The 24,157-nt window shown below is 48.4% G+C and overlaps 1 protein-coding gene across 1 annotated transcript in view; it reads left to right on the top strand.

Annotated features, from left to right (window-relative positions):
• The window catches only part of ERN1 (endoplasmic reticulum to nucleus signaling 1), a 93,321-nt gene that overhangs the window by 56,204 nt on the left and 12,960 nt on the right, over nt 1-24,157 (top strand). Inside the window, exons 5-17 of the mRNA XM_053567670.1 lie at nt 1,096-1,168; nt 3,548-3,670; nt 6,937-7,038; nt 8,131-8,392; nt 10,056-10,134; nt 11,188-11,353; nt 16,078-16,196; nt 18,001-18,192; nt 19,884-20,151; nt 21,517-21,607; nt 21,874-22,063; nt 22,931-23,030; nt 23,325-23,524. Coding sequence (XP_053423645.1) covers nt 1,096-1,168; nt 3,548-3,670; nt 6,937-7,038; nt 8,131-8,392; nt 10,056-10,134; nt 11,188-11,353; nt 16,078-16,196; nt 18,001-18,192; nt 19,884-20,151; nt 21,517-21,607; nt 21,874-22,063; nt 22,931-23,030; nt 23,325-23,524 — 1,965 coding nt within the window. The remainder of the gene's footprint in view (nt 1-1,095; nt 1,169-3,547; nt 3,671-6,936; nt 7,039-8,130; nt 8,393-10,055; nt 10,135-11,187; nt 11,354-16,077; nt 16,197-18,000; nt 18,193-19,883; nt 20,152-21,516; nt 21,608-21,873; nt 22,064-22,930; nt 23,031-23,324; nt 23,525-24,157) is intronic.

Here is a 24,157-nt window from a genome sequence, read left to right as displayed (position 1 = left end):
CTTAGTTTGAATATTGGGATGACCAGAAAATCCAAATTATTGATTAGTATTTAAAGTTCAGTTTACTAAAGCTAGAGAAAAATATTTTCTTTCTCGAAGGACAAGGTGACAGTGTGGTAGAAGCCTGGAGTTTCTGTAAAAGCGGGTATCTATAGAACGGTTTCAAGAACACAGCATGTTCCAAAAATAAAGCGCACTGAAACGAACATTAACCAAAAGGACCGGTCAGATGTCAGCTGTAGACTCAGAAGAATCAGTTTTATGATGAAATGCAGTTGAAACATGTGGAGTCCTTTGCGTTTCTTTTCCTGGCACCTATCATAACTTCCTTTTTAAAACCAAAAAGCCCGATGATTCTTTTCAGTAAAGAATTATTTACTGAAGAAAACATGAAACTTCTTTTCCAACCTCAAACTCTTGTGTTGCCAGGGCCATGAAGATGGAGCTTGACACCCAGGCTGTGTTTCTCCAGCGTTAATCTGCCTCCCTCCCATTCTAGGAAACATTGTCATTCTGTGCAGTCTAGACCAGGGGTCCTCAAACTTTTTAAACAGGGGCCAGTTCCCTGTCCCTCAGACCGTTGGAGGGCCGGACTATAGTTTAAAAAAAAAAAAAAACTATGAACAAATTCCTATGCACACTGCACGTATCTTATTTTAAAGTAAAAAACAAAATGGGAACAAATACAATTACATTGCCTCATGTGGCCTGTGGGCCGCAGTTTGAGGACCCCTGGTCTATACAGTTCTGGGTCCATTTTCCAAGACAGGAGAATATTTTTCAGAGGATGTATAGCTTTCCAAATTTGTGTAAATCTTTTCAGAAAAGGTTAATGTCACCCCTGGGAAATGCTCTGGACAGGAGCCCTGGGGGGCTTCCGTGTGTAGTGTCAAATAAAGGAGTTGGTGTTTACAGAGCTCGGCGATGGGACATAGGTGCCCCTTGTCCTTGTCCTCGGTTTCCAATCAGGAAATCTCCCATCTGCCAAGTGCTTCTTTCTTATTAGAATTGGGTAACAGAAACCGACTGCCCAGTAAAAATGAAATAGTTGCACAAGACTTGGTTAAGTTATTTTTTCCCTTTTTTTTTTTAAAGAAACTTCCATTTACCATCCCAGAGCTGGTGCAGGCATCCCCATGCCGAAGTTCAGATGGAATTCTCTACATGGGTAAGTGTTCCTATTTTCCACAGTGAAACTTGTATCTCTGTGACCGGAAGTCCTGGGATCTGAGAAAGTGGCCTGTCAGAGAGGAGGGGTACTGCCAGCCCTTCTGGGAAAGGCCTTTCTTGCCTCGATTGTGCTTTGGCTGCTGGTCTCGCCAGGATCAGCTGACCAGTTCGAAAAGGCTTCCCCCACTTGGGAGAAGAATTGACATCAATAATATGGTTACTCATTTAACAAGCTTTTAGCTACTGTGTTGACGGAGACCTGCGATTTCAAGATTGCAACATACCCAGTGGTAACTGGATGAAATTTAAAGTGAATATAATAGTCTGAGCCAAGAAAGGGAAGCCAGACTCTGCCTATTAATTATAGGGCTCTCTTAGTATTTCCTGCTATCAGAGTATTTGATAGAAACAGCACTTAACAGCTTGCCTAGATAAACTGCCTTATACCTTTGGGGTCATAGCTTTCAAAGCATCAGATCACCTGCTTTTCTTTTACCCGGGTTGCTGCCAAAATGTCAATAAAAATGCATTTGTCACACAAAGGAGAGCTGTGTTTAATCTTGAAATCATAGTGGTAATAATGGCCTATATTTATGCAGCAGCTTTCTTTATGAGGAACTGAAAGTGCTTGCTTACTGCCTCAGGAGCTCTATGTGCATTTCTAGGCCTCAGGTTTTTGCTTAGGACAGACTTGCTCCCACACCTTCCAAGTGAGGAGCCCCCAGCCTAAGCAGTTAGAGGAAGTGACCAGCATAGGCTTTCTCTGTCCTCTGGGACCTGTCCTGGGCCTCTCTGACCATTCACGTTCCTATTTCCTCTCTGGTCTTCCAGCTTTTGCCAGTGATTGATCATTCATGGTCTACTTAGGCAATTATGTTTCCATCACCTTTGTGTAGTGCCCTCTGCGTGAAGTCACCGAGCATATTTGAGTGAGGGGCAGTTGCCCAGTCCACCCATTCCAGTAGTAGCTGGGTCGCATAGATTGGAGCGATCCCTGAAGTAACCAGATGTGTGTCATGCCCATGGAAGGGGTTCATGGTCAGAGCTGTTGGGTCACATTCTCTTCATTGTCTTCAGACTTTTGTGGGGTTTTTTTGTTTGTTTGTTTGTTTTTTGAGACCAAGCCTCAAGCTGTCACCCTGGGTAGAGTGCCGTGGCATTACAGCTCACAGCAGCCTCCAACTCCAGGGCTCAAGCGATTCTCCTGTCTCCATCTCCCAAGTAGCTGGGACTACAGGCACCCGCCACAACGCCTGGCATTTATTTTTTTTTTTTGGTTGCAGCTGTCGTTGTTTGGCGGGCCCAGGCTGGATTCGAACCCACAGCTCAGGTGTATGTGGCTGGAGCCCTAGCCGCTTGAGCCACAGGTGCTGAGCCTTCAGACCTTTTTTATAACAGAATGTTTCCACCGAGCTGTGGAGAGCTGTTGCACACGTGTGGGGCAGGCATGTGTGCTCCATCTGTTACACCCAAGTGTAGCTTTGGCAAATTCTCATGTCCTGTGACACTACCTGGCCTTTCAGGATTGTTTGGAGGAGTCCTTGGAAATAGCGAACGTTTCCAATAAGTTAGGAAGATACACATGACCAGAGATCACGCCCTTACAAAACAAAAATAAACACATCACAGGGACTATGTTGACCTTTGGATTGGAGGCCCACGCTCCTAACCCACCATTACCAGCACTCTCTGGTGTACATACATGCTTCGGGTTTCCCTAGTTGTGGTGTTTGCTGTGCTGCCTGCCTGTTCCTGTCTTTTAATTAGCTGGCTGAGGTGAGGAACATGACCTGTGGCCAGGACGTAACTTGCCAACAGGGCACAGAGGCTGCAGTAACTTTGGCCTCCTTAGCATCAGGTTATAACCAATCTACTGACCAGTTACAGGGACTAGCTGATTACCAGTATAAACAGTAACTGAAGATCCTCTCATGTATGGGCTAATTAGTAGGGATGTTAAGAAATTCGAATGGTGGGGTTTCTAGGGAGACGAACTCTAGGTACAATACTGTAGCTGTATAGATCTTAGTCCGTGGGAAAAGGATTGCCCTTTATGGGAAAGAGTTTTCATATTTAAGGCCATTAATCAAAGCAATAAAATCTTAACTTCAAAGTTCAGAAAAAATTTTTTTTTTACTATAAGTATGTTACTAGGTCTGGAAAAATTTTTATACCATGATTAGGTTATTAATTTTTTAAAAGATCCAGTGACCTGAGAGGCATCACCATTTGCATTGTCACCTGCAGATCATCATAGAAATGTCCTTGACATCCTGAGAATTTGGGGCCAGTCTTTTTAGGCTGGGAGTTTGGCGGTGATTTTTTTTTTTCCACACAGGACTTGTATAAACAATAGTGTGTCCTTGTGACCTTTCAGGTAAAAAGCAAGACATCTGGTATGTTATTGACCTCCTCACTGGAGAGAAGCAACAGACTTTGTCATCCGCCTTTGCAGACAGTCTATGCCCATCAACCTCCCTTCTGTATCTTGGGCGAACAGGTAAGAAATGCACGTTTGTCTTGTGCAGTCAACCTGCCTCCAGAAAAGATCTGAAGACGCTCCCCTCCACCCCCATCTCTGCCTCTTGGCCTGATTACCTAGGAGGTGGCTGGAGCTGCCTTCTCTAAACACAGATCTGATCCCTTCATTCCCTTTAGAAGTCTGTTAAGTGGCCCCCATAGCTCAAGGGATACAGCCCAACCTGGCCCCAACACACAACGCCCTTTAGTGTAGCTGCCACCCCTCTCACCTCGACCCTCTCTGGTTTCCCTCACTTAAATGTTTCCTGGTCCTCGGAACTACCTGCAGTTCCCAGAATAGCAGTGGTATTTTTAAAGACTTGTAGTGGTATCTCCTTCTCCACCAAGTATGCCTGTTTTTGCCTGTTTGGTAAATGTCTCCTCTCCTTGCATAACTCTGCTGATCAGTCTTCTTGGTGAGACCTCTTCTCCTGCCCCACAGCTCCTGCCCTACCCAGGGATGCTGCTCTCTCGTTCTGGGGGCACGAGTGGCAGTTTATAGGCCTGTCATAGCTGCCATCTCTCTGCCCATCATTGTCCCTTTTTAGGCATAATTAGCACCCTCTTTGCCATGTCATTTTCTGTTTCCTCTCTCATCAGCCTTTTTCTTCTTAACACTTTTCACTACACATTTATAAATTTTATATGCCAGTTTTCTGCCTCCCCCATTAGAATATCAGGTCCCTGAGGGCAAAACTTTGTTTTGTTCACCTGTTGTAACTCCACACAGAACATATTGGCAGACACCTAGCAGTGCCCAGACTCTTGTGTATGTGTGTGTTAGGGACGGGGGGTGGGGGGAGTGAGCCCCGTTACTGCAGGGATCTGTCTGCCTCACTTATTTTTATATGTGCAGCACCTCACATATATCAGGGATGCCATAAAAATTGTTGAATGATAGTTATAGTTAAAGCTAAAAAGTGAAACAAGAAAACATTTAGAAGGAAAAAAACTTACACCAAAATCCTAGGATGAATTCAATACAGTTGAGCACTGAATTTAGATCTAAACATACACATAGCCAAGGCTTTGAAAAAAGAGACAGAACCTTCTTTCAAGTACTCAGGAAAACAGTGCCTCTCTGACAATCAGTAGGACTAATCCTAGGTCCTGTTGAAGCTGGCTGGGTTTCCCCAGAACTGAGAAAGGTCCTATGTTGCAGGATTCTCCATCCTCCCCCTATAAAAATCAAGTATTCCAGCTCCCAAGTCCAGTGCCAGCCTAGGATTTATTTGTTTTTCTTTTCCATTAAGTAAAACCTTCACAGTGATTCCCAGGTGTAAAAATTGTGTGGTTCTCAGGTAGAATTGTGGTGTTTGAGAGTGTTGGCGTATGCCCTGGCATGGGCGGAATGTGTGTACATAGGTGTGTAAATCCATTGTTTCCATTATCCACTGCTGCATAACAAACCACTGCAACTTAGTGCCTTAAAACAACCACCATTTTCTTGCTTGTGATTCTGTGGGGAAGGAATCCAGGAAGGGCTCAGCAAGGGCGGATCATCTCCACCCTGCATGCTGTTTACTGGGCTCACTCATATCTGGGACCTCACTTCACCTCCCTGAGACCTTTCTCCACACAGCCTGCACCTCTTGACATGGCAGCTGGGTTTCCTCCTGGCAAAAGTAGGTGTTACCGTGTCTCAAAAGGTCTGGGTACAGAAGTCCCAGAATCTTACTTCTACTGCAGCCTGTTGGTCAAAGCAAGTTATAAGGTCGGCCCAGGAGAACTCTTGATGGGAGGAGTTGTTGATCATGATCTTTCCAGATGTCCTGCCTCTGGCTGCAGTAGCTTATAGCCTTCGCACTTGCAGAATGTACTCCCAAGACCCCCAAGTCCAGTTGCAGCATCAGTCTTCAAGTCCAGCATCTTGCGATCTGCATCTGGTTTGAGGGTAGATGAGGTTCCTCTTGATCTAGAGACTTGTGAATTAAACAGACAATGTTCTTTCTCTTCCCCAACTATCCAACATAAAGTGGTGAGGCAGAGGCAGACAGCCACAGTGAACATCCCCATCCAAAAAGAGAAGGAAAGAAGGGCACTCTGGTCCTTCGTAATTCAGCCAGGCATGTACTTTCAGGTTTCCCTAATCTGGGCACAGAGAATGGTCCTTCCTTAAGTCTCTGCGTTTACTCTCTACAATTGGTTCACTGATACATTATTCTCAGTGGCTCTGGGTTCTGCCCTCTGAGAAGTCCTAGAAATGACTGGTTTTGTAGCTTTCTCAATTGTCCATTGAAAATTGGGGATCTGGAAACCATGTTTTTCATTTTGACTGTCTCTGATCTTTTTTAGTCCATTCTGAAAATACTCCTTCAAAAACTGTGGACTTCTCACGTGTCAAATTGTAGACTACTGTGTCAGATAAAAGCCGTACTGGGAAGATTCTCTACTTTGGAATATGGACCTCAGAGAAGGGTCTTACAGCCTCACTCTTGACTTGATCTTGACCACAAGGCCATTTTTTGCTGGCTGTACCCTGAATTTGATATTTGACCTAAGGCCATGTTTTATGTTGAGAATCTTTTTATTAGCTACTTTTTCTGTCTACCAAATTATAACAAGCAATAATTGTAGTAATTGGGTTACCCTACATGGGCTCCTGAGCTGACTCACCCCTTTCCACTTCCAAGTTTCCCTAATAGTTGTCTAATTGGCACTCTAGCCTCTATCTACCCACTGGTCCCAAAGTTAATGCCGTGTATTTTAGGGCTTTGTTATGGGGCCATCCTACTCACAGATACCAATTTCTTTTTTTTTTTTTTTTTTTTTTGTAGAGACAGAGTCTCATTTTATGGCCCTCGGTAGAGTGCCGTGGCCTCACACAGCTCACAGCAACCTCCAACTCCAGGGCTTAAGCGATTCTCTTGCCTCAGCCTCCCGAGTAGCTGGGACTACAGGCGCCCGCCACAACGCCCGGCTAGATACCAATTTCTAATATTGGACATCCACAGCTGTGCAAGAAACCAACCCAAAGCTTAACAGCCAACAGCCATTCTGTTGCACACAGTTCTGTAAGCCATGAGATCAAGGGCACAGCGGTATTGTTACACATGCTGTCAGCGTGTTCGCTCATGTTTCCAGAACTTTAGTTTTCCTCCACATTACCTTTCTCTTTCTAAAAGTGTAGTCTGGGCTTTTTGACATTTAGTTTAGGGAGGATGTGTTCACTGTAATTAGGTAAGGTCCATACCTCAGTACTTTCAGTGGTCCCTCTATGGTAATGGGCTGGTCTGTGTTCTCCAGAATATACCATCACCATGTATGACACCAAAACCCGGGAGCTCCGGTGGAACGCCACCTACTTTGACTACGCAGCCTCGCTGCCTGAGGATGACATGGACTACAGTGAGTGCTCCTGCTCGGGTTACACTGGTTGGGCTGGTACTTTTGACCTGTGTAGACACATTTGGTCCAGAAAGTAGGATTTTCTTTTTAACACTCTCCATCACCAAGTTCTAGACTTCCCATGGGCATGGCCCTGAGTGAGAAGTCTGGAGTAGCTTTCTTAACCTGCTATTTTTCTAAATTTTAATTATAAACTATAATTGGAAAAATTTTAAAAATTTTAAAAATTGGAAAAATGTTTAAAATGTTATGGTACATGTGTCCAGGACTGAGTGTCCTCCATCCCTACCTGTCACTAAGACACTTAACCTTGGTGAGCCTTGGTGTGCAACATTACAGAGTTCTAGGGAAGATCGAATAAGATCAAATGTTGATAAAATGATGTTGTGAAAATATCATCTAAAATGGGGGTGAGTTAGCCAGAGAGGAGGGAGAGTGTACATTGTGGAGACCTCTGTGTCACAGAAGGACTTTCCTACAAGCCCATGGAAAGTAGGACTAAGAATTAGCATGTGACGTTAACGGCCTCATCAAGAGAGCCACTTTCCAAATGAGACTTATCCCCTTGTTATTTCTCTAGTTAAAATTCTCCTGGCACAAAGGAAAACTAAAAACCAATTTTGGCATCCTAAGGTTGAGTCTGACTCTCTGCCTTTTCCAGTTCAGGACCCAGAATAGTTTTGTTTGTTTCTGAAGCATACTCTGTGAGTCTGATGGGGGCAGTGTCAGTGGTTTAGACCTGAGTTTCAGCTTGATGGATGAACTTCAAATGGTTTCCACAGAATTTCTGGGCCTCCATTGGCTCTTTTCTTCTCGATATTTGTTGTTATTTATCGAATAGAACATCACCAAATAAATTGCCTTTGGAGAGTGATCCTGTCTTGCGTGTAGAAGCCAGGCAGCTCACAGCATCTTGATATCGTAGAGCCTGAATGAGTTCACTGGAGACAGTGAGATTGTTCAGAGGCAACCTGGGAGTACTCAGGAAGTCTGTGTCCTCCAGCTGAGTGGCTGCAGCTTGCCGGGAAGGTAGAGGATGTGGTTGCATGTTGGTGTGAGACTCATCACACTTTGTTCCTTTGATCTGTGCAGAGATGTCCCACTTTGTGTCCAATGGCGATGGGCTGGTGGTTACTGTGGACAGTGAATCTGGGGATGTCCTGTGGATCCAAAACTACGCTTCCCCCGTGGTGGCTTTCTACGTCTGGCAGCGGGAGGGTCTGCGGAAGGTGATGCACATCAACGTTGCTGTGGAGACCTTGCGCTACCTGACCTTCATGTCCGGGGAGGTGGGGCGCATCACCAAGTGGAAGTACCCCTTCCCCAAGGAGACGGAGGCCAAGAGCAAGCTGACGTGAGTCAGAGGCCTTGGAGCGGGAAAGGGCAGTCGTGACCCTGGTGCTCTGGGGCTGCTGCAGGGGCACCTGCCCTCCCCTGGAGGCTGGGTTTGTGCTCACATCTCTTATGCCACACAGAGTGTCAAGAGTCGAGACTGGCTTGTTCAGAGCTTCTGAGCTCAAGAACTGGAGCACTCCCTGGTGCTTCAGAGTTCTAGAATATTGAACAAAAACTATGGGTGGGGTAGGAAAGAGATTGCTGGCATAACCACAGTACAATTTGGATATAGCTCAGATGGTAGCTTTTTTTTTTTTTTCCTCCTTAGCAGTTTTTGGCCGAGGCTGAGTCTAACCCACCACCTCCAGTATATGGGGCCGGTGCCCTACCCCTTTGAGCCACAGGTGCTGCACCTGGTAGCTTTTTTTTTTTTCCACTCTGGCTGCCATAGCTGTGGCATCATAGCTCACAGCAACCTCACAGCTCACAGTTGAGCCAGCAACCTGGGCTCAAGCAATCCTCTTGCCTCAGCCTCCCGAGTGGCTGGGACTACCAGTGCCTGCCAGAAAACCCAAATAATTTTCCTATTTTTAGTAAAGGTGGGGTCTTGCCCTTGCTCAGGCTGGTCTCGAACTCCTGAGCTCAAGCAATCCACCCACCTCAGGCTGCCAGAGTGCTGGGACTGTAAGCGTGAGCTATGATGCCTGGCCAGTGGTAGCGGTTTTTAACCTGCTATTCTTCTAAATTTTTATTATAAATTAAATTCATTTTAAAAATTGGGAAGATGTTAAAAATGTTATGGTACATGTGTCCAGTACTGAGTGTCCTCCATTCTACCTGTCACCAAGACACTTAACCTTGGTAAGTCCTAATCTCCAACATTACAGAGTTCTGGGGAAAATCAAGTAAGATCAAATGTTGATAAAATGATGTTGTGAGAATATTGTCTAATACACCATTTCAGTGGGAGGCATTCGTTCCAATGTCCAAGGCCGTCTGAGCCTGGCCACTCGAGGGAGTATAGATGATCCCACGTTAGCTGTTGACAGTTATGACCAGAAGGGTTTGGAGGTGCGGCTCCCACTGTTCTCCATCCCCTCCTTGGTACCACCCCCAGGGACAGACCACTCTCCGCTGGGGGACAGGGACTCTCACTCTCACCCAGTTTGCACTTTTTTGTGCAGCCGTTTGCTGTAGGCAGTTGACTGTTTCTCAGGGCTTCTGTAGAACCTCTAGAATCCTTAGAAAACACGAGGCAGGTTCTGTTAGTAGCTTGGTGTCAGACAGTGCCTGTCAGGGTCATCTGAGAGGCCTGGGTGGTGGCAGCTAAACAGTCTGCCTCCCAGATGACCATCAAGCATAGTCTCTTCTGCAGCCATCACGGGCATGGTCTAGATTGGCCCTGCTGTTTTGCAGATGAGGAAACCGAGGCTTGCCGTTAGGTGCCTTGTCTGTGTTTTCTGTAGGTGGCGAGTGACAGCTGGGACCTGAGGTCGTGTGGCCCCTGTTCCCCAGACAGTGCCCCTGTCTTCATATCGCTGCTGCCCTCCTCCCACCCAGAGGCTCATGCAGCTATTCCTGTGGGTGGCATGTGGGGCTGTGATTCTTCTCCCCAAACCCCCCCTGCTTTGGGATCTGAGAATTAAATGACTTTGGAACACTCGTGTGTGTTTTTCTCCTAGGCCCACCCTGTACGTTGGGAAGTACTCGACCAGCCTCTATGCCTCCCCCTCCATGGTGCACGAGGGAGTTGCTGTCGTGGTGAGTCCACCACCGGGGACTCGGGGCTGCCTCCCTGCTGCTGTCCCATTAAGCAAAGAATGATTTTGATTATATATGAACATCCTCTCCTTTTGGTTAAGAATGCAAAACACAGACCTTAAGTCCTCAAATCCAGATTCTGCACATGTCACAGTCTACTTTGAAAAAGAGAGACACCAGAGCAGCCAGTGACCTCTAGTGGTCCCTTTGCTTTTGTGGTCACACCTAAACTCCCCAGCCTGATGTTCACATCACTGTCAGCATCCCCTTCCCCTGTTCCCTCCCAAAAGCTCCCCATCCGTGTCTCTTCTGAGCCTTCTTCAGACTGCCCCTCACACTTCACATGTCCTGTCCCTCCTTTTCCCTACTCAAGTCTTTTCCATCCTTCCTGTCCAAGCCTCCTTGAACCTCAGTCTGCCTCAAGTGTCCATCTCTGAATGTCTAAGGCAGTATGACCCTGGCCACTTGTCTTGATCCTTAGGACATTTGGGCTGTTAGATCAAGTCTCTCATCTTCGCAGTGAGTTGGTCAAGTATATGGTGCTAGGAATTCCCTTTTCTCTCTCTCCTGTTGTTGCCACCATCAATAACAGCCTGGGATTGAATTGGGGGCCCCATCAGCGGGAGAGATAAAGGGGCTCCTGTGAACAGGCAGTGTGGCAGCTCCTGCGGTGCCTGAGCCAGCACCAGGCACGTGATGGGGTTTGTCTGCTGTGCTGAATGCACCGACAGTGACTGGCAGATTCCCCTTCTCTCTGTGTGCTTCTCCTCATAGCTTCGTGGAGTTCTGTACACACCCTTCCTATTCCCCAGTGCCCATTAAAAAGATGTCCATGTTAAAGATGTCAGCACAGCGTGTCACATCCTGAGGGAGGAGCTTGTCTTGCCCAGTCGTAGGGCCTCTGTGCCCTGCTCTGTCCTGGGCCAGTCCTGCCTTGGAAATCACTCACCTTCAGGAATAGCCCTTCCCTTGGAGCTCAGGCCAGTTGGGAACAGGGCTTACGGGACCACTCTCCCACGGGGGACCCAGGCCTCACTGCAGTGCTCTCCACAGCCCCGAGGCAGCACTCTCCCTTTGCTGGAAGGCCCCCAGACTGATGGCGTCACCATTGGGGACAAAGGGGAGTGCGTGATCACGCCCAGCACGGACCTTAAGTTTGACCCTGGACTCAAACGCGAGAACAAGCTCAACTACCTGCGGAATTACTGGCTTCTGATAGGTAAGAGCTGGTCCCTAACAGCAGCCTGAGGCGGTGGCGCACTGCCTCCCACTGGGCAGGGCCACCCTGCTGCTGTGCAGCCACTCTCAGCTCCGAGCACTTGGGTTCACCTCGTGTCCAGATTGGTCCTGTAAACCTTAGAATGCTTTCTTCCTCCAAGGAAAATAGGGTAGCCGTGTTATAAGTCAGTTCTCAAGAACTATCTAATGTTCCAAAACTCAAGTACAGAATGATGTAAATGGCGTGTCATCATCCGACACATTGAATGTCTATTATATTGAATGTCAGGCAATACACACCAAGCACTTTAAGATATACTTTTTTTTTCTTTTTTGCAGTTTTTGGCCGGGGCTGGGTTTGAACCCGCCACCTCTGGTATATGGGGCTGGTGCCCTACTCCTTTGAGCTACAGGCGCCGCCCAGGATATACTTTTTTTTTTTTTTTTGAGACCGAGTCTCACTCTCTTACCCCAGTAGAGTGATACGGCATCATAGTTCACAGCAACCTCAAACTCTTAGGCTCAAGTGATCTCCTTGCTCAACCTCCTAGGGAATAGCTGGGACTACAGGCACCTGCCACAATGCCTGACTGTTTTTTAGAGACAAGGTCTCACACTTACTCAGGCTAATCTTGAACTCATGAGTTCAAACGATCCACCCACCTCTGCCTCCCAGAGTGCTAGGATTACAGGCATGAGTCACCACCCCCAGCCCAGAATATACTTTCTTATTCCTCATAGCGACCTTATGTGGGGTAGGTACCCTTGTTATTTCCATTTTATGGTTAAGAAAACTGAGGTTGTGTCCATGGAAGAATTCATCTGAAGTTTGTGTGGGCAGGAGGTGAGGGCTGCAGGTGGAGAGGGCTGAAGGCCCCAGAGGAGCCGAGGGGAGTGAAGAGCTGGACGCCGGGCTGGATCCAGGGTGCTGCTGTCCCAGGAGTCTGGTGCAGGAAGGTCCCTTTATTCCTCTCTCCTGTCATTGCCACCATCATTAACAGCTTGGGGTTGAATTGTAGGCCTTGTCAGTGAGAGAGATAAGAGGTTGAGATGACACCCAAAGGCAGTGTGCGTGACAAGGCAGAGGGAGAGGAGCCCTGTCCCTGGCTGGCGTGCCGGGTAATGAGAGGTGTCTTCAGTCCATTCTGCCCTTCCTGTGCCCCTCCCATCCTGCTGCCTCCCAGCCCCGAGGTGGGAATGTGTCCCTGGGCAGGCGGGAGGTCAGTAGGGTGCTGGAGAGCCCAGGGCCTGGTGAGTTTTCTTCTCATTTCTTCCTCTGTGCTTGCTGCCGACTGGTACTAAACAGAAAGGGGTCTGGGCCACAGCTCCCGAGATGGCATGTGGGGCAGCTGGAAGAGCATGGGGCCCTCAAAGCTGCCAGATCTGCAGCGGGGTCTGGATGGGGTTGTGTGTAACTAGGTATTAGGAGACTGGGCGTCCTCCAGCCCTGGTCTGCAGCGGGGTCTGGATGGGGATGTGTGTAACTAGGTATTAGGAGACTGGGCGTCCTCCAGCCCTCGTCTGCAAGCGGGGTCTGGATGGGGATGTGTGTAACCAGCTGTTAGGAGACTGGGCGTCCTCCGGTCCTGATCATTCCCTTTTTTTCATCCTGAGTCCTTATAGCCACTTTGTTTCTTATCTTTCCCAAATAATGGGCAAAGGGGATGACAAAATAATTCTTTTTTTTTTTTTTTTTTTGGTAGAGACAGAGTGTCACTTGATGCCCTCGGGTAGAGTGCCATGGCATCACACAGCTCACAGCAACTTCCAACTCCTGGGCTTAAGCGATTCTCTTGCCTCAGCCTCCCGAGTAGCTGGGACGACAGGAGCCCGCCACCATGCCCAGCTATTTTTTGGTTGCAGTTCAGCCGGGGCCGGGTTTGAACCCGCCACCCACCCTCGGTATGTGGGGCCGGCGCCTTACCGACTGAGCCACAGGCGCCGCCCCCTTTTTTTTTTTTTTTTTTTTTTCGAGACAGAGTCTCACTCTGTCGCCCTGAGTAGAGAGCTCACAGCATCCTCAAATTCTTGGACTCTTTGGCTCAAGCAATTCTCTTGCCTCAGCCTCCCAAGTACCTGCCCCTGCAGGTGCCCACCAAACTCCCAGCTAGTATTTTCTTTCTATTTTTAGCAGAGACAGGGTCTTTCTCTTGCTCAGGCTGGTCTCGAATGCTGAGCTCAAGCGAACTACTTGCCTGAGCCTCCCAGAGTGCTAGGATTACAGGCATGAGACACGGACTTTTTTGTTTTTTTTGTAAGCAGTAGTTTGGGAAGCAGGCGTGAAAGGGTCCATAGTGGGGGGAAAAATAACCAAAGAACAGAGGCCATTAAAGTTACAAGGCTGTTCGGCATTACATACCAGCTAAAGGGCACTTAAACCATCTACCAGTGATTAAGAAGTAAAACGAGAGAAATGTATATATAAGAATACAAAAACGTGGAAATAGTCTTCATAGCTAAGTTGTAAAACGAGAACCCTTTAAGATGAAAAGATTGTCCAAGTAAAACACTGGGAAACCCAACAAAGTATAAAGAAGTAATTAAGTAAGGATTCCACAGTTCTGAAGAACTTTTTGGAGAACTCCAAAGCCAGTCATTATCTTTTTTTTTTTTTTTTTTTGAGACAGTCTCACTATGTCACCCTGGGTAGAGTGCCATGGCATCACAGCTCACAGCAACCTCTAACTCTTGGACTTAAGCGATTTTCTTGCCTCAACCTCCCAAGTAGCTGGGACTACAGGCGCCCGCCACAACACCCAGCTATTTTTTTGTTACAGTTGTCATTGTTGTTTAGCTGGCCTGGGCCGGGCTTGAACCCGCCAGCCTCAGTGCATGTGGCTGGTGCCATAACCACTGTGCTATGGATGCCGAGCCAAGCTAGTCATTTTTTAAATAAGGCAATGGAACTGCTTGACAACAATCTTCTATAGACTAAGGCCACAAGTAAAAGGATACGCCCATTTATGTTCAGATATGTCCTTTGCTTAGTTTTTGTGCAAGACATTAAAGATACCCCATGTTCACATTAGTCTTGAAAATAAAAGAGTCTGATTAGATCGAGAGGCGTGGTCTGTGGGTTGCCCCATAGCAGTGCCCCAGAGCATAACCCCAGGAGGGCCTGGTTCAGTAGTTCCAGGGCAGGGCCTAGCCATTTGTTGTTTGCTCTGGAGACCGGACCTAACTGATGATGACAGATGAATGAATCAAGAACTTCAAGGTATCAAAGAAGGTATTGTTCCTACAGAAGTGTTTAGTGAGCCCCGGGGTGAGTTTGCTGGTTCAGAGAGTGCAACATGATATTAGTAACAGCCCAGCTCTGGGAGAAGCCTGTTTAAAAGAAGGACCACAGATGACAGGGGGAGGAAGGGGATATAGGCCAGTGACTTGAATAGCCATCTCTGGGTAGGTGCTTTGTCAGATGGGTAGGACTCAGCACTAAGAGCAGGTGTTGGGGGAGGGGCTGGGACACTGCAGCACAGGTGGCACGTGGAAGGAAGGACACCTCATTTCTCTTAGACCATATGTCTCATTAGTGAGCCACGAGTTACTCAAGGATACCCACATTCAGATTCCTGGGCCCACCAGCAAATCTGATTCCAGGTCTGACGTGTGCAGACCACGCATGGGGAAACCCTGCTCCCATGCGAAGCATGTCCTGGCAGAAAACCAGTGGTGGTCAAAGCAAAGTAGGTTTCCCCTGTAGACAGCGTTATGTTGTAGAGAAAGAGCTGACCTTTAGATGGGGAATTAAAGTGGATTTTTCCAGATCAAGAAATGTGAATAGCTTGGACTAGTTCCTGTTTATTGTCACCTTGGCACACACGTCATGAAGTCTAAGATCATAGGGTGAGAGAGACCTGAGTCAGGGTGAGTTCTGATCACAGCGAGCAGACAGGAAAAGCAGCCAGCTGCTGACAGCCTCAGGTGAGCAGGTGACCTGGCTCTGCGGGGCAGTGTGTACATCATTTCATTTTAGAGCTGAGTGGATTATCAAACCATATCAAATCTCAGCTTTTCATTTTAGTCAACTGTGTCTCTTACAGTAATTTGCACACAGTAGGTGCTCAGTGAATGTGTAATGAATACTCAGTAGCCATGAAATAGTGTGGAGAACGGTGAATGCTGAGAACCGTGGTTCCCCATTCATCTAGTGACAGGGGTGTCCAGCCTGTGGCCCACAGGAAGCATGTGGATTTCGTGAGGACAATGTTACTTATCTGTGGTGTCAGATATCACAATAATTATGCATAGACTTTTTTTTTAACTCATTAATTTCGTTAGTATTTGTGCATTTAATGTGAGTAGGAATGGAACAACACCTGGGCAATTTAAATACTGGGAGATGGGAATGTGGTAGCCTTGGCAGAAAGGTGTTATAGGGCAAAGTGTTGAAATGGCTCCTTGAACTTCTGATGAAGCTTCATAATGCCTCGCCTTTGGACTGGACACATGCAGCTCCAGGAGTCTTGCTTCTGAGCGCACCCCGATGTCCCGATCCCTTTCATGATAAGGACACGTCTTTGCTCTTTGTTGTGAGACTCAGAGGATTCTACTGTCCAGTGATTGTTTTGATGAAATTTTAGGGGTAACTACCTCTAGTTTTCTCCCACTTGTGGCCTTGTCCGAGGGTTTACGTTGACTAGGGGGTAGCAAGTCTTGCCTGAGTTGAGTCTTAAGTTTCTCTTGGGAAACTGCCCTCATTAAAGGTTTTGTTTCCTCTCCTAGGACATCATGAGACCCCACTGTCTGCATCTACCAAGATGCTGGAGAGATTTCCCAACAATCTGCCCAAGCATCGGGAAAATGTGATTCCTGCAGATTCAGAGAAAAAGAGCTTTGAGGAAGTAAGTGGGATGTGACCAGTCAAGTGACTGTTCATGTCAGGTGTTGGGGGGTCGAGGCACTGGGCTTTGCTCTAGTCTTCAGAGCTCGTGGTCTAGTCAAGGAAGGAGGAGGAAAGCACCAGAATCCATAGCAGACAACGTAAACTGTTAAGGGCTGATGGAGAGAAGCAGCAGTTAGTGACAGAGAGTGCAGGGAGGGCAGCAGGACCGAGCTCAGCCTGGACCTGGACAGATTGGTGGCATTTGGCCTGGTGGCAGGGAGCAGGACAGTGGTGCGGTACTGGAGGGAGGAGAACAGGGGGTGAAGGCCTGGAGTGGGGAGAATGCTGTAAGGAAATGGTCCTGGATCCAAGGCTAGCAGATCAGGAGCAGCGGAAAATGAGTAAGAAGGAACCATGTTACCAGGCCTGGAACAAACCTGGTGGAGGAGTTAAGAATGGGTGAAAAACAGTAGAGACCTGAAATTTTACACCAGAGACCTGAATCAAAAGTGGCGTGGGACTGTTTGCACAGATGTGGACAAACAGGGTTCTCGGAGCACACCTTGGTCTGGAGCCGGAGGGGACAGAGGGAAAGGATCCCAGACCAGGAGCCCCCAGAACTCAACCTCATTATCCTCCTGCATCTCACCTGCTGGTGCCCCCTCTTGGCTTCACCCAGAGGGTCAGGGAGACCATTGCTCTGACCACATAGCTTCTGGGACACAAGGCTGGTGGAAGCTACAGGGTGGCTCTGTAGGAAGAGACCCAGCATGGCCAGCAAGGAGATGGGAGGTGGAGCCATCTGAAAGCCTTAGCGACAGGCTATGGTAGACAGCCACGAAATGAAAGCATGCGGGGATCCAGCATGCGTGGCTGGGAGGCCGTGTGCACACCTGGAATACTAAATGAGAACCAATCAGGGCATTTTCTAGACTATTCCATGAAGCCCTAGATTTCTATATGATTTGATTTTAGGCTTCTAAGTAAAATTTGCTTTAACAAAGAAAATTCTGATATAAAATTCTGATTTAAAAAGTATCTTATGATACTTTTTTTTTAATTTTAATTTTTTATTTAATTTTATTTTTTTTTAGAGACAGAGTCTCACTTTATTGCCCTTGGTACAGTGCTGTGGTGTCACAGCTCACAGCAACCTCCAACTCCTGGGCTTAGGCGATTCTCTTGCCTCAGTCTCCTGAGTAGCTGGGACCACAGGCGCCTGCCACAAGGCCCAGCTATTTTTTGTTGCAGTTTGGCCGGGGCCGGGTTTGAACCCACCACCCTCGGTATATGGGGCTGGCGCCCTATCCACTGAACCACAGGTGCTGCCCCTTATGATACTTTTTTAAAACTTTGGGAAAATAGTAGAGTAATTGAATAAGTGACTAGTTTTGAGGTTGCCCTGGAAGTTTACCAGCAACAAAAGTCAACTTTATTACTTCACAGCCTCCGCGTGTGTGTGGCTTTCCTTCTTAATGTGAAACAAACTGAACACCAGCTTTTCACCAGAATGTATTACAAATGATTTCAGAATTTTTCTAAGTATCAAACGTCCCATCAAAGGAGGAAGTTTTTGCGTTCATCAAAGATTTTCAAAAGCATATAGTTTGAAGGCACTTCCAGACGTATCCCTCTAAAATCTGAATAATGGTAGACTCACTGTAGTACTGCTTGGCCTCACAGAGCAATGGCTTGGAGCGAGGCAGTGATTAACTGTCTGTGTGACCTTGGTGAGCTTTAAAAAAAAAAAAAACGCACGTTTCAGTGCAGTCGTGCCCTGGCTAGAGGTTTCCCAGTGACGTAGGGGCTCTCTCACACACAAGGTTATCAGCCTGGTTGACCAGACTACGGAAAACGCACCGACCACTGTGTCTCCGGGTGTGGAGGAGAAGTCTGCCCGTGCCCCTGCCAAGCCCGAGGCCCCTGTGGACTCCATGCTTAAGGACATGGCCACCATCATCCTGAGCACCTTCCTGCTCATCGGCTGGGTGGCCTTCATCATCACCTACCCCTTGGTAAGGCCCACCCTCTCTCTGCCTTCCCACCTGCCTCTGGACGTCTGTGTCTATCTCCTTATGTCAGTGAGGCCCAGACAAAAACAGCCAACACTCTCTCACGCTCTCTCCCACCTGACAACCATTCTTGCCGTTCGGTTTCACATTTTAAAGCCAATATTTATCTACAAAAACATAATTTAAAAGACACCACCTTTTCAGAACAGGGCAATTTGGTACCTAAATCTTACTGTTTTTCAAGTAATAGGCTGTAAAAGGTGATTATAAACCTTGCTCGAAGATCATTTTGAATCGTTAACTGTATTTTCTTTTTATCTTTCTTCTCTTAAAACTGCCCATGAGATCAGCAGAATGGAGATTCCTTTGACCTCCTACTTGGAAATAAGTGAGCGCAGATGATGTAGTTGAACAGGTTGTGAGTGGGTAAAACGTTCTAGGGGACAGTCCTTCAGCAGATTGCTCAAAGCACTAAAGTGTTAGCGTGTTAGGGTACAGGTGCCCAGGGTGCTCATGTCCCATCTAGGACTGGGAATGACAGACCCTTCATGGCACTTTCCACTGGCAACATGTGTTCTCCCCCTTGTCTAACTCTGTACTTCACACAGTCCTTGAGGTCATTACTATTGATCCCCTGTCCACAAAAGGAGAAAGTAGGCTCTGAGAAGTCATGCGACTCCCCCCAAGGGCATTCAGCAAGTAGATGCATTTCCAGGACTTCACACCAAGGTTGAAAGATGGAAAGCCAGAAGATGCCCAGTGGGTTGGTGACTACACACCTGTCCCTTAATCAGCCTCCCAGATAATGCTGGAATGAACCTGCAGAGCATTTGAGAAACATGGATATGGGCAAGGCAGTCTGGTAAAATGGGGGAGCAGGACCTTGGCTCCACACAGCCACACTCCCCTGGCTGTGTGGCTGTGGGTGGGGGCCTGCGAGGCTCTGAGCTCCAGCTTCTTCCTCTGCCTCTGAACTGCTGGCCGTCTCTCCGCCAGCTTCTATCAAGTGTGTAGCCAGAGTGCACAGTGGGCGTGGCCTTGCCCCCTACCTGTCACGCTCTCTCCCACCTGATAACCATTCTTGCTGTTAGGTTTCACCTTTGCGACAACTTTCAGATTTTAATAAAAACCACAGAATTGGGCGGCGCCTGTGGCTCAGTGAGTAGGGCACCGGCCCCATATGCCTAGGGTGGCGGGTTCAAACCCAGCCCCGGCCAAACTGCAACCAAAAAATAGCCGGGCGTTGTGGCGGGCGCCTGTAGTCCCAGCTGCTTGGGAGGCTGAGGCAAGAGAATCGCGTAAGCCCAAGAGTTTGAGGTTGCTGTGAGCCGTGTGACGCCACGGCACTCTTCCGGAGGGCGGTATAGTGAGACTCTGTCTCTACAAAAAAAAAAAAAGAAAACCACAGAATTTTAGAATTGAATGGACTCCTTCCATCCAGCCCAGCCCTCTACTAGGGCAGAGGCCTTCCCTGGTAGCCATTGAGCACCTGCGTACTTGCAGTGGTCTGACTACAGTGGAAAGACCTCCAGCTATCAAGTGGATTCTGCCTCCATGTGCCTTCTCTTTGGTCTCGTGCCCTGTGGGGTCACGTGAAGTCCTCCTGCTCCTCAGCTACACGGATTGCTTCTTTCCCAGCTGCTATTTCCCTGTGGGGACAACGACACTTGTCTGGATGTGGTCTCTCTCCCCAGAGCATGCACCAGCAGCAGCAGCTCCAGCACCAGCAGTTCCAGAAGGAGCTGGAAAAGATCCAGCTCCTGCAGCAGCAGCAGCTGCCCTTCCATGGCCCCGGGGATGCTGCCCAGGACAGCGAGCTCCTGGACACGTCTGGCCCATACTCGGAGAGCTCGGCCACCAGCAGCCCCAGCACATCCCCCAGAGCCTCCAACCACTCGCTCTGCTCCGGCAGCTCCGCCTCCAAGGCCGGCACCAGCCCCTACCTGGAGCAGGACGACGAGGGTAAAGGCCCTGGCTTTGCAGATGCCATTTGGTCTTCCATTTGAGCTCTTCCTAAGAACTGGAAAGCACCACGTCCTTCCTTGTAGTCTCCATGAGATTGCGAAACACCATTCCCAAGGGTTTTACCGCATTCTCCCTGACTTCCTTCCACTCTGTGGATCTGTGGGAGGGGCTTCTGTCCCATCATGTCCCCCTAGGGGCTTTCTGGGCCCTTGGGCCCTCCCCCCATCTTTTTCCTTAAAGGCCGGGAATTACTGCCAACCAGAGGTGAGCTGCCCATCAGGCTTGAGTGAATTCCCGATGCCAGCCAGTGGCCAAGTATAAACATGCTGCCTGTTGATCCGCTTTCCTCCCTGGCTGTTGCTTTAGGTCAGTTGTCAGGGCCAATACTCAGAGGGGATCAACGCAGTTAGTATCCCACGAGGTCTCCTCACTTAATGTGTCCAGCACGTCCATCTGGACATTTTAGGTGCAGATCGTGCAGGTAGATTTATTTTTGTTTTTTTTTTTTTTTTTTTTTTTTTTTTTTGTAGAGACAGAGTCTCACTTTATGGCCCTCGGTAGAGTGCCGTGGCCTCACACAGCTCACAGCAACCTCCAACTCCTGGGCTTAAGCGATTCTCTTGCCTCAGCCTCCCGAGTAGCTGGGACTACAGGCGCCCGCCACAACGCCCGGCTATTTTTTTTTTGGTTGCAGTTTGGCCGGGGCCGGGTTTGAACCCGCCACCCTCGGTATATGGGGCTGGCGCCCTATGGACTGAGCCACAGGCGCCGCCCAGATTTATTTTTGTTAACCATTAAATAGTTATAACTACAAACTCTATAGATAATCCCTTTCTTTGGGAAGGTTTTAAGACTGCTCACAATAATGTAAAGGCAGAAACAAAATAGAGAGGGTGGGGCAGGGGGAGGAGGTGGCCTTGGGGAGTGGGTACAGTCAGCTCTTGCTCACCAGGGGTGTAAAGCCCCTTATATCTCATCTCTCTCTCTTTTTTTTTGAGACAGAGTCTTACTCTGTCACCTTGGGTAGAGTGCCATGGCAACGTAGCTCACAGAAACCTCAAATTCTTGGGCTCAAGCAATCTTGCCTCAGCCTCCCGAGTATCTAGGACTACAGGTGCCCACTACAACATCCAGCTATTTTTCAACGACAGGGTCTCCCTCTTGCTCAGGCTGGTCTCCAACTCTTGAGCTCAAGCAATCCACCTGCCTCAGCCTCCCAGAGTGCCAGGATAACAATCATGAGCCATCAGTCCCAACTTAAATCCCATCTCTTAATCGGAGATCAGGAAGCCATTTTAGCCTCAAGGTTTTTTAGGTGATGTCTACTTAAACTAACCTCTTGTTTTTCCTGTCTTGCCCCAGATGAGGAAACCAGCATGGTGATAGTTGGGAAAATTTCATTCTGTCCTAAAGACGTCTTGGGCCACGGAGCTGAGGGCACAATTGTGTACCGGTGAGTGGTAGAAACACCACTGAGCGCCTGTTGTGTTGTGGGTGGGAGCTAGACTCCAGGGCACAGCAGGGTCAGAGCAGTGACCAGGGCAGACCGGTCCTTCTCTGAGGGTCACTAACTGAGATGGTTGGTCAGAGGCCTATGGGCTGGGAGGCAAGTGAGGTGGCCACTGTAGCACAGGAGAGGGAGTCCAGTAGGCCCACGGATCTCACTCATTTCTGCAGTCCGGCCTGCACTTACCAAACAGCCCCACCCCTATCCCGCAGGGGCATGTTTGACAACCGAGATGTGGCAGTGAAGAGGATCCTCCCCGAGTGCTTCAGCTTCGCAGACCGTGAGGTCCAGCTGCTGCGGGAATCGGATGAGCACCCGAACGTGATCCGCTACTTCTGCACAGAGAGGGACCGGCAGTTCCAATACATTGCCATCGAGCTATGTGCGGCCACCCTACAGGAGGTGGGTTTATCTTCTTCTTCCAGGATGGAAAGAAGCTACAACAGGATGAAATGTATTCGTTCCCAATCGGATGCACTTGAACAAGCATCCGTACCCATTTAGCCACAATCAAAACGCAGAGCCAGGCAATCTTCAGTTGTAATTGGTGCGTCTCTCCTTCCTGGCCGTGGGAAAGCTGGTTGGTTGCTTTTCCCATCTCTGGCTGTGGCTGGTGTGGGCTTGGAGGAGGCTGGTTGGTGGTCCTAAGCTGTAAGATCATCTAACAAACTCCTTTCCTCAGTTTAGAGGCTCCCCCTGAAGCTCTGTCAGTATAATGAGGATTCCCTTGTGGGTTTCCCTATTCAAGGGTGTAAACTTGAGTGTCTTGCCTGCTTCTCTTTCTCATTGTAAATTAGTAAACTGGAGCTTCGCTTGTTTATTCATGCCAGCCTATCACTTTGGAAGGAAGGTCTGTTGGAAAATACAGATTTGGATAGAGAATGTTGTCAGTAACACTTGCCATTTCTTTCTTACAATGGGATCAAAGACAAAGAACTGAGGGGCCGGCTTGGCGCCTATAGCTCAAGTGGCTAAGGCACCAGCCACATACACCAGAGCTGGCAGGTTCGAATCCGGCCTGGGCCTGCCAAACAACAATGACAACTACAACCAAAAAATAGCTGGGTGTTGTGGCAGGCGCCTGTAGTCCCAGCCACTCGGCAGGCTGAGGCAAGAGAATCACTTAAGCCCAGGAGTTGGAGGTTGCTGTAAGCTGACACCAGGACACCCTACCCAGAGCGATAGCTTGAAGCTCTATCTCAAAAAAAAAAAAGCTGAGGGCCAAGTCTGAGGGCTGTGTGCCGTGACCTTGCAGTGTATTTCTTTTAGTACGTGGAGCAGAAGGACTTTGCCCACCTTGGCCTGGAGCCCATCACATTGCTGCAGCAGACCACCTCAGGGCTGGCCCACCTCCACTCCCTCAACATCGGTGAGAGGCGCCAGTACCAGCAGGGGCTTGGGTGGGGTGAACGGTGCCTCAGGTCAGCCTCACTTCCGTTTCAGCTCTTTGTCACATTACTGATGTGGGGGCAGGGGAGGGGTGTCAGGTGATTTGGTGACAAGTCACTTGAGAATTTGAGGAGGAATCCCACAGAGTTGAAACCTGAACCTTTAGAGGCAGCAGCTGTATACTGGGGGTGTGCTGAGAACACACTCCCCATTGCAGGAGGCAGGCTGGGGTTGCTCTGGGTAAGCCCTGGACTGATCTGGAATTCTATGTTAGTTCACAGAGACCTGAAGCCCCACAACATTCTACTGTCCATGCCCAACGCACACGGCAGGATCAAGGCCATGATCTCCGACTTTGGCCTCTGCAAGAAGCTGGCAGTGGGCAGGCACAGCTTCAGCCGCCGTTCTGGGGTGCCTGGCACAGAGGGCTGGATCGCTCCAGAGATGCTGAGTGAGGACTGCAAGGAGAACCCTGTGAGTGGTGGGCACATGTGTCTTCAGGAGTAAGGACCTTCAAATTCCAGGGCTGGGGGCTGGCGCATGTGTAGCCGAGAATGACGTTCCTTTAACCCGAGAGCCTTCGTGTGAACTCCGTACATTGTCTTATGTTCAGATGAATGAAAGGAGCACATGTGGCAATTATCTATTTTTTCCTACTCGTCTAATCATTTTTATTTTGGTAAAACATTCACTTGGTGCCAATTCAATCACCTTTATTTTTTAATTTGTAATTTTTTTTAGAGACAGGTTCTCACTCTGTTGTCCATGCTGGAGTACAGAGACAGGGTTATAGCCCCCTGCACCTTAAACTTCTAGGCTCAAGCAATCCTCCTGCCTCAGCATCCCAAGTAGCTATGATTATAGCTGCACGCCCCTAAGACTGACTAATTTTTTTAATTTAGAAATATGGGATCTTGCTGTATTGCTCAGGCTGGTTCAAACTCTTGGCCTCAAGCAGTCCTTCTGCCTTGGCCTTCCAGAGTGCTAGGATTACCAGCGTGAGCCACTATACCTGGCCCTCAATCTCTTTTTAACCCCTTTTTTATTTTGGGAAACTGGACAGGACTTGCATAAGGTGAACAAACTTCCACTTTTTATTATTATTAT

Source organism: Nycticebus coucang, chromosome 18 (assembly GCF_027406575.1).
Source record: "Nycticebus coucang isolate mNycCou1 chromosome 18, mNycCou1.pri, whole genome shotgun sequence".
Taxonomy (NCBI): domain Eukaryota; kingdom Metazoa; phylum Chordata; class Mammalia; order Primates; family Lorisidae; genus Nycticebus; species Nycticebus coucang.
This window is presented reverse-complemented; position numbering and strand designations above follow the sequence as displayed.